This window comes from Parus major, chromosome Z (assembly GCF_001522545.3).
Source record: "Parus major isolate Abel chromosome Z, Parus_major1.1, whole genome shotgun sequence".
NCBI classification, from domain to species: Eukaryota; Metazoa; Chordata; class Aves; order Passeriformes; family Paridae; genus Parus; species Parus major.
In genome coordinates, this window is record NC_031799.1 from 33,326,891 (window position 1) to 33,335,827 (window position 8,937).

General features: G+C 38.9%; 1 protein-coding gene across 1 annotated transcript; it reads right to left on the reverse strand.

The window, feature by feature from the left end:
* Nucleotides 1-1,964: 1,964 nt before the first annotated feature.
* Nucleotides 1,965-8,586, reverse strand: LOC107215808 (interferon kappa-like). The gene is made up of 2 exons (XM_015652166.2): nucleotides 4,093-8,586; nucleotides 1,965-2,539 (listed from the first exon to the last, which is right to left on the reverse strand). The coding sequence occupies exon 1, from the start codon at nucleotides 4,646-4,648 to the stop codon at nucleotides 4,094-4,096; it is 555 nt and encodes a 184-aa protein (XP_015507652.1). The 5' UTR covers nucleotides 4,649-8,586; the 3' UTR covers nucleotides 1,965-2,539; nucleotide 4,093.
* Between the last annotated feature and the right edge of the window lie 351 nt (nucleotides 8,587-8,937).

Genomic DNA, 8,937 nt, shown 5'->3' on the forward strand with positions numbered 1-8,937 from the left:
GCAGCTTCCCTCTAGTTTGCAGGCTAGGTTGTTTGCACTGAGATGGGTGAAGGCTGAGAAGAAAGATTGTCTTCACATTCTCTGTCAGATGATTGCTTCTCTGGGAGCTCTCAGCACTGAAGAAGCCCTTGCAGCTTCCTGAGTGATGTCAGGAGAAATGTGGGAAATGATGGTACAAATGGCTCATACCTGCCAATATGAGGATTAGAAGATTTTTGGATATTAAAAAGTAATCACCTTGCTGGAAAGTATCAATTGCAATCTTGCTTTGTTCATATTGTTTTGCTTTGCATTAAATTTCTGAAGCAAAGTAAATTCATTCTATCAGTTAAAACTGAGAACTGACACTTCATTTCAGGATTTACTCTGTATCTTTGTCACCCTCATTTCTTTGTCTTCTCTCTGATTGCTCTGTGGAAGAACCCAGTGTTCCTCCTCAACTGGGAGGGGGAAAAACAGACTAGGGCTAGCCCTAATCAGGGGCAGACTGGATTGGAAGGGGCGAGGATAAGCAGGATCTAGCAGTCTGTGGGCACTGTCTTCCCATGAGCAATTCCTGATCTCTTCCCACCCACAGTCCCAGCCTTGGTGTCGGTCTCCCCTCTCCACCATGGCCACCCTTGCAACTTCCCCAGGGCTGCTCTGAAGGACAAACAACAAGGGCTAATCCTGGGTGATTGTTTGGAGACTTATTTCCACAGGCTTTCATCCTGTTTTGCGTGGGGATTTTCTTCTGGTTTGAGTTTTCTTTTTTTATTTATTTCCCCAAATTAAAAATTAAGCCAGAGCTGAAGGAGCATGCCAAACCAATGGACCGAGTGCGTTGAACAGCTGTAGTTGATAGATGACTGATCTTTGTGAATAATTTTTTCCAAAATAATGTCTGGAATAAGCATTCTTTAGTTCTGCTGCAGCTATTCTTGAATTTCATGTGGAAGACAAGGCTTTTGACCCCAGTCCCATAAATCTATGCCAGAAAACTAACTCTGCTTAGATGAAAACTTGCCATTTTTAGTGTGCCCAAAAGTGCAGCACAGCTCAGTCCAGCACAACACAGATAAACAAGGTGCTGTGAGACTAGCCAGGAGAACAGCCACAGCTGTGACCGGAACCTGTGCTGCACAGCACTGGTGTGTAAGTCTTACGGAAAAATTTATGAAGCTTCTTGGCTTAAAATCAGTCCCTTTTTGGAAGGATTTTGCTTCATCTATGTTAAACTTTCCATAGGGATTTGAGACTTCACATTTACTGTTGTATTAATTTCCACTTGAAAATAATGAAAATTATGTATGTATTTGCCTCATCTGTTTAACTTATAGAAAAATACTAACTGGAGAAAATACCAGAGGGTTTCAGCTAGCCAGAGGCATAATATGCAGCTCCCCCGGTAACACAATGGCAATGAAATCCATATTACTCCAAAATGTTACAAGGGCAAGATGAAGAGAAATGATCTTCTGAATCTCCATCTTTCTTACCTTACACTTAAGAGTCCTTACCCTTCTTTAAAGTAAGAATAAAATAAAGCCATATTGGCTTGTAATTTTGTTTTTCCTTTTTATTTGTCCTATAACTATGACTGTTCCAGGGTCTCCATATTTAAATGTCTTCTAGATATTGTCTCAATACAAATAATTTCTGTTGCCTCACAGCTGTACAAAAAGTAATTGAAATCAAATGTTGCTTTATGGGCTCCTGTCCATCATCTCTGACATCTTCTTGTTTTTTCTCAAGAATAGTTAGTTTTTCTTTTAATTCCTTAGCACCTTATTGGGAAGCATGCTTATAGGGAGTTGAAACACTGTCTTGCCAAAACACATGAACATTCACCTAAAATTCTTACATTTGTCTCTAATTTCACTTTGCCCTCTAGTGCCCATTCTGGTTTTCTCAAGCACTGCAAAGTAACACGTTGACTGAAATACATCAAAACAGATTTTTATTTGATGAGGAGATTTATAAGGACAACTGTGAATTAAAAAGAAAACTTAATGATACAAAAGTTTCTGAACAATTAGTGGGCCATAAATTAACATATTCCCATTGCAGACAAGTTAGGCAATAAAAACTGGAATCCCTCACAAGAGAGCAGCTGAAAAATATTTCATGCTATTTCCAAATTTCAGTGAAAGCAAGACCATTTCAATAACAGTTTTCTGCATTGCAAAAGCCACCCAAGGATACCAGAACAAGAAGGGCAAGAAGGCTGAATGTAATTTTATTGTATAGGTTTGAAGAAATATTAAAAAAAAACAAGCAACAGAAATGAGATTTGAAACAGTCCCAGGGTGGGTCCATTTCCAGGGCTGTTAGTTATAAAGCAAAGAATACATATTTTGTTGTAACATTTCTAGCAGGGTGTCAGCAGATGGAAAAATTACTCTAATAATTTACTCTGGTTTTTTGGTCCTTTTTGTTGTTCTGGATCATGGTGAAGTTTCTAGCTGTTTTTGTTTCTGGTATTTCAGCTTCGTCCGTGAGATCCACATCTGCCATCTCTTCTGTATCTTGCATCCATGAGTAGTAGAGTATGGACACCCTGCAAAAGAGACCTGTGTCATTATCTATGACACCTGAGACCCTGTGCACCATCACTGCTGTTCATACCAGTCCATTTTCCACTTAGATACACTTCATTATCTTCATTTTCAGTGGTGCTCTTCGGAATGGCTGGAGATGAGTAAAAGCTTTAAAGTTGTTCTTTTCCTGAGGCTTAAACCAATCTCTGGCAATTTCAGCCCTCCAGGACTAACACTAACTCTTTTGAGAGCATAACTAACAGATATGCTCTCTCCTCTGCTTCTTTACACCAGACCCAAAAGCCTGAAGTGCCACATATACATAAGGGGGGCCACAGATAGATGTTTTGGTTTTGGTGTTTTTTTAAGGTTGTTGGGGTATTACCAAATTTTAATGCTATCCTTTGGGTAAAAAAGACTTGATATAGCTGTGTTCTCCTCATAGCAAGTCATTAGGGAAAGCACACTGTTTGAAATGGAGTTACCCAGGGACAGTTTCCCAAGGGTAAAGTCCAGGCTCAGTTTTATTGCAAGCTGTTTTAAGGAATTTGATTATATTGTAATTATTACTGAAGGCTGTGTGGTTTGGAGGAGAAATTGATTGGAAGGCTATACATCTATGTAGTTCAATTTGTGAGCAAAGGGAAAGAAGTATATTTTGTGCAGCAATAAAGCACAGCACTGAGTGATGATGTTTGAGGTTGCAGTAGCCGGGATGAATATGCCCATGAATATACCCATGAGCAAGCAGAATGTGCCACAGGCAGATACGGCTTTTACACAGAAAAGTTACTTCAAATAATCCTACAAAAAAAAGTTGAAGTGAATTGGAAACACTGCAGGAAGGAATAAAACCCTTGCTCCCAAACAGTTAAAGGCAATATATTTCAATTAAAAGTAACACTGTCCAACTGGGAAGTTACTTCAGAAGCCATAACTACTGTGAAAAATGTAGTACATAGACAAATCTTTCTAGAATTACTTTACATCTTTGAACAAAACAAATGTCAGAATTACTCAAATGTAAAAAAAAATAAATTACTTGCTTGGAAAAAAGGATACAAACTTTCAAAGAAAAATGCATATTCTCAGCCTAAGTCAGGACCACTTAAATATGCAGTGTACTACTTTCTATTTGATGCAGTCTGGATCAGTACAAATCTAGCAATTCCTGTGTGGCGTGGAATGTGAAGTTCGTTCACAAATATGTGATTCTCTACATGTAGGTGAAATAGAGATGGAAAGTAGCTGCGTGTTTTCTCAGCAGAAAACACCATAAGATGTCACTATCTATCAAAGGCTGCAATACCTTCCTAGGGAGTAGCCCTCACTAAAAATTCTTATGGATTAATTTATAGCTAGAGTAGACAGCTTGCTTACCAAGGAAACAAATTACATTACAATGAATAATGCATTACATTTGCAAAATTAAATTTCAGAAGCAAAATTATTTAAATACAATAAAAATTAACTAGAGCACTGCCACAAGATATATCATAGAACAAATAATAAATGTTATTTATATTATTTGTTTATAAATATTATAAATTATTTGAGGTTAAAATCTTTGTACCTTAGTTTTTAAGCTTCCTTGTCACCTTATCAATCAATTGGAGACATCTCCTCATTTCTGCACGGCTGATCTCCCAAGAGCACAGGTCATGTTGTTTATCTTTAAGAAAACAGTCTATTTTTTGGAAGTACTTTTTCAGTTTCAGCCTGCTGGCTTCTTTACTCCGGTGGTGTTGAGTGTGCTTTTTAAATACACATGCCTCCAATTGCTCAATCTGCAGATAAAGCCCATTTTGGAACTGATCCAAAGCTGTTCCATCCCAAGCAGCTAGAGTCAGATTTTTGCTAAAGATATAGAAAATATGTTGGAAGATCTCTTCAATGGCAGCTCCAACAGTCTCTTTCTGCCTGGGCTGCAGAACCTGTGTAGGAAATCTGAAGGACATTTTCTCTCTGAGACATTGTTGAGGAAACTTTTTTCCCATTTTATCCAAGAGTCGCAGGCTGTTCTCGATCACTTTTCTTTGCTGCAAAGGGAGGTGGTTGCACTGAAGACTGGAGATGATGGTGATGCTTGACAGTATGAGGCCAATTTGTATCAAGCCAAAAGCACTCATGATAAGGACAAGCTCTAATGTTCCTTCTTTCCTGTGTATGAATTCTGAGTGCTATGCTGGGTGCTTTTAAGTTATTTATAGACTCCCATTTCTTCAAAATCTTGACATTTAATTATTCTGTAGGAGAAGTTTTCTTTCTTCATTTGTTGGTTTTTAGGGTTTCCCCCCCGTGTATGCTTTTGACAACACTTTCATTTTCTGCTTTATGACTTCATAGTATTTTTGTTTTGTTTTGTTTTTCTACTTAATTTTCATTTCAGCTGAGTACTAGAATATAATATCTATTTATGTTAGATTATATGTTGTCTCTACTACTAAAATTCTATAGGATGCATAATGAGAATTCAAAATAAAGAGTTAGAGAAACACTTGTTTTCTTAATATTCTAGCAGTGGAAGAACATGCTGAAATAAAGTAATATTTTCAATTATGGGTCAGGGACCTGCTAAATACTACTGCCATCTTGTATTCCATATTATGATTCATACTTCCAAGCTTCCATTAATCTTTTTCTACCTATGTTCTTTCAGGAAAAATGTTTTATTTCTCCTCGCTTTTACTTCTTATTTCTTATGGATACATATCATCGGAATGTTTGTGTGTGTGTGTGTGTGTGTGTGTGTGTGTTTGTATAAAAATGTGTATTAATATGTTTAGATACGTAAACAATTAATTACATGAAGACTTGATCTTACTTAGACACCTTAAATGCCTTGCAAATACAAACACACTGACATGGGACAAAGTTAGGTACTTGGATGAAATACTCTTTTTCCCTCATATGAGTAACTGAGCAATAATTGATATCAATGCCAAATGAGTACAGGTCTGTATTCTGACAATAAATGGGAAGAGAATGAATAGGGATGACAAAAAGTACAATTCAGCCATTTGCTTTCCCATGCCATATAATAGAGGCAGTTATGACTATCACAGTACTTTGGGATATCTGGCCCCTGTTTTTGATTGTATTTTGGTGAAAGCTAGTCTTAAATGCCATTTTGTTGTCCCCCTGTCTCCTGTGAATATAATATGTGATTAGAAAGGCAATAGTCTGTAAGTCATACTGTCTGGATGAAGAGGTCAGATAAACTGGGTTTTTAGTCTGAGACCTGGCTCTGTATTTTTTGTATAAAAAGGAGAGAAGACTGGCAGAAAATAAATTATTTTGGTTCCCAGCTGATCCCCAGAGAACAGAGGGGATAGATTTAGCTGTGCTTCATTTCTGATTAGAAGCAACTTGTCACTCTAAGTCCACTCACATTCAATGATTCACATTCAGGTTCACCAGTAGTTCAGTTTGTTGGGACAGCAAGTTACAGCTTCTCATTAGATTTCAGGAGACAGATTCACTAGACATGAAAAAAGTGTACAGTGCTATGTGCAAGTGTCCCCGGATGCACGCCGACACAGCTGGGGGTCACATCCTGCCAAAGAGGTGTCCCTGCTCTAGGGAGGAGAGAGCTGCAAGCCCATTGACTTGCCTGCGAGGTGCTCATGTTCTCATCCTCTGCCATGAAGGATTTTAAATAGCACTTCATAGATATGGGAGAAGTGAATGTGAGACTGCAGCCAAACACCATTACTGCCTGAACTGCATGAACGTGGAGAGGGGGCAGCCAGTTTGTATGTTAATGAAAGATACAGAGAGAGAAACCTGTGGATCTTGTGCAAGGGTGGAACGCAAAACATTAGGGACGCCTTGGTGTCACTCACTCTTTCACCTGGCCAATTGCAGCAGTAAGAGTCAGCTACAATCCTCCTGATGACCTGTCACCCCATCCTGCCCATGGGGTCATCCCTTGATGACATATCATGGCTCTAGGCCTCATTCCTACAGTATTTTTGTGCTGTTGTTACACCCACTGCTAGGTGGCTGGCTTCATTCCCAGTCTGGTAGTCACCCCAAGCAGATTGATGATAATGGTTTAGAGCTTCCTTTATGTTCAGCTTGTAGGTATTTGGGAGGCTTTAAAAAGTTGCTTAAGCAACTTGGACTGGATGTACTGCCAGCGTAAGGAAAAAATGTATCCCATATCACCTATGACAACAAAGAGTAACAACAATCAGAGTGGGATACAAGAAGCTCAACATGAGATGAAATCTTTTCACTTATTGGGAATATTTATTACTTTGGAAAACTGACTTGAAGTGCGCCAGAAATCAGTAAAAAATGTGTGTACTTCAAGAAAATTTTCCCTTAATGGTACAGCAATTTCCATAAATTATACACAAGTATTTTTTTCCCAAGCTCTAATCATTATATGAGTTTAATCCTTCTAGTGATCTAAACAGATAAATGTTGTCATATTCACTATATCTTCCAGATATAATAAACACATGTTCTTTCTTTCCTCTTGCAAAATAGTTTTGTCCAGGTTTCCTTCTTAGTGAATGTCTGAGGATACCATACTGAGTGTCACAGTGTTAAAAATAGAAGATGGCCTTTTCCCTGTTTCTTAAGAATATTGGGTAGGTCCAGATGTCTTATTCTCTTGTCTGTCTTAACATGTTGTCTACACTTTCTCACAGAAAGTTGCACTTGACTTGTTCCACCAGGATTTGGTTTCTGTTTGGTTTTGTTCGTGTGTTTGTCTAATAACAATAAACTGCTCCTCCACAGTCAGCCAGTTTCTTGATTATTGCACTAAGCAAAGCATAGTAGTGACATTGCACGATTCAGGACACAATCTACTCTAATCATCTACCTTCACTGCTTGATTCAGGAACAAACAACTCATTAAAAGTAATGACTGGAAGGAGTAACTGAGTGATACGAAACTGCAGCACAGATTTATGTTTATTTCTCTGGCTGTGGGTGAGGCACAGACCAACCATTCTAAGCTAGAATGAAATGAGGAAAAGAGTCGACAAAACACAGCTGTGTTTCCAAGTAGACCTAACAGATCATTATTTTGGAAAGGTTATCTAGTCTTCAATTCACGAAAAAAGATTTGTTCCTAAAAGATCATCTAGCTATATATATATATTCGTAACAGGAAAACTAAAGCTAAACATGTGCACAATTTCGTCTTTCTAAGATCTTTAAAATGCTGTAAAATACTTCTCTAATGGAAACTTTTCATAATATTTTATAACACCATAGAGGAATTAAATGAATATTTGCAATCCATAGGTTCTTTCATCTCAGGCACCAACACAAATGGAAAGCCTAAATTTAACCTGTGTATAGGATGGTAAATGGAGCATTGAGACAGAGCATTCCTACAAAATGATCATCTTTTGACCTTTTATAACTACCCTGTGTTGAACCATTTAATCTACTTTAGATATCAGTTTGATTTCTACATTCAGAAAAAATGATTTTTGAAAAGTCAGTGTGCAACAAAAGAGTTCAGGTAGGATTGGCTTGGCACAAGACAGCTTCCTCCCCATCTAGCTTGACACTGCCCCTGTTAAACAGAAATATATTTCTCCATTATGCCTTCCACACACCTGTGTGTGCCACCTCTCTTACAGGTGGTAGAATGTCTTGTGACCTTGTAAGTCCAGTGGGGAGTACCTGAGGGAGCTGAGGTTGTTTAGCCTGGAGAAAAGGAGGCTCAGGAGTGACCTTATTGCTCTCTACCAGTGTCCGAAAGGAGGTTGTAGCAGGTGGTGTGAGCATCCTCTTCTAGGGTCAGGACAACAGGACACAGCCTCAGGTTCAGGAAGAATTTCTTCATGGAAAGGGTTGCTAAGCTTTGGAAGGGACTGCTCAGGGAGGTGGTAAAATCACCATCCCGGGAGATGTTCAAGATATAATTGGATGGCAATCTTGGTGCCATGGTCTAGTTGACAAGGTGGTGTTTGGTTAAAAGTTGGATTTGATCTCGGAGGTCGTTTCCAATGTAACTGATTTTGTGATCCTGTGATTATCTAGTTCCAAGCCCCCTTGCCAAGCGCAGGAAGACCTTTCACTTAACCAGGTTTCTCAGAGGTCCGTGCACCCTACCATGAACACTGCCAGGGATGTGCCATCCACAGGTTCTCTGAGCAGCCTGTTCCAGTGTCTCACAGCCTCACATTAAAGAATTTCTTCCTAATACCTAATCTAAAATTACCCTCCTTCAACCTAAAGCCATTACCTCTTGTCCAACTACTACATATCCTTGTCAAAAGTCCCTCTCCAGCTTCTCCATAGACTCCCTTTAGGTACAGGAGAGTGCTGTAAGGTCACTCCAAAGTCTTCTCCAGGCTGACCAAGCACAGCCGCCTCAGCCTTTCTTCATAGGAGAGTTGCTCCATCCCTCTAATCATTTTTGTGGCCCTCCTCTGGACTCTCTCCA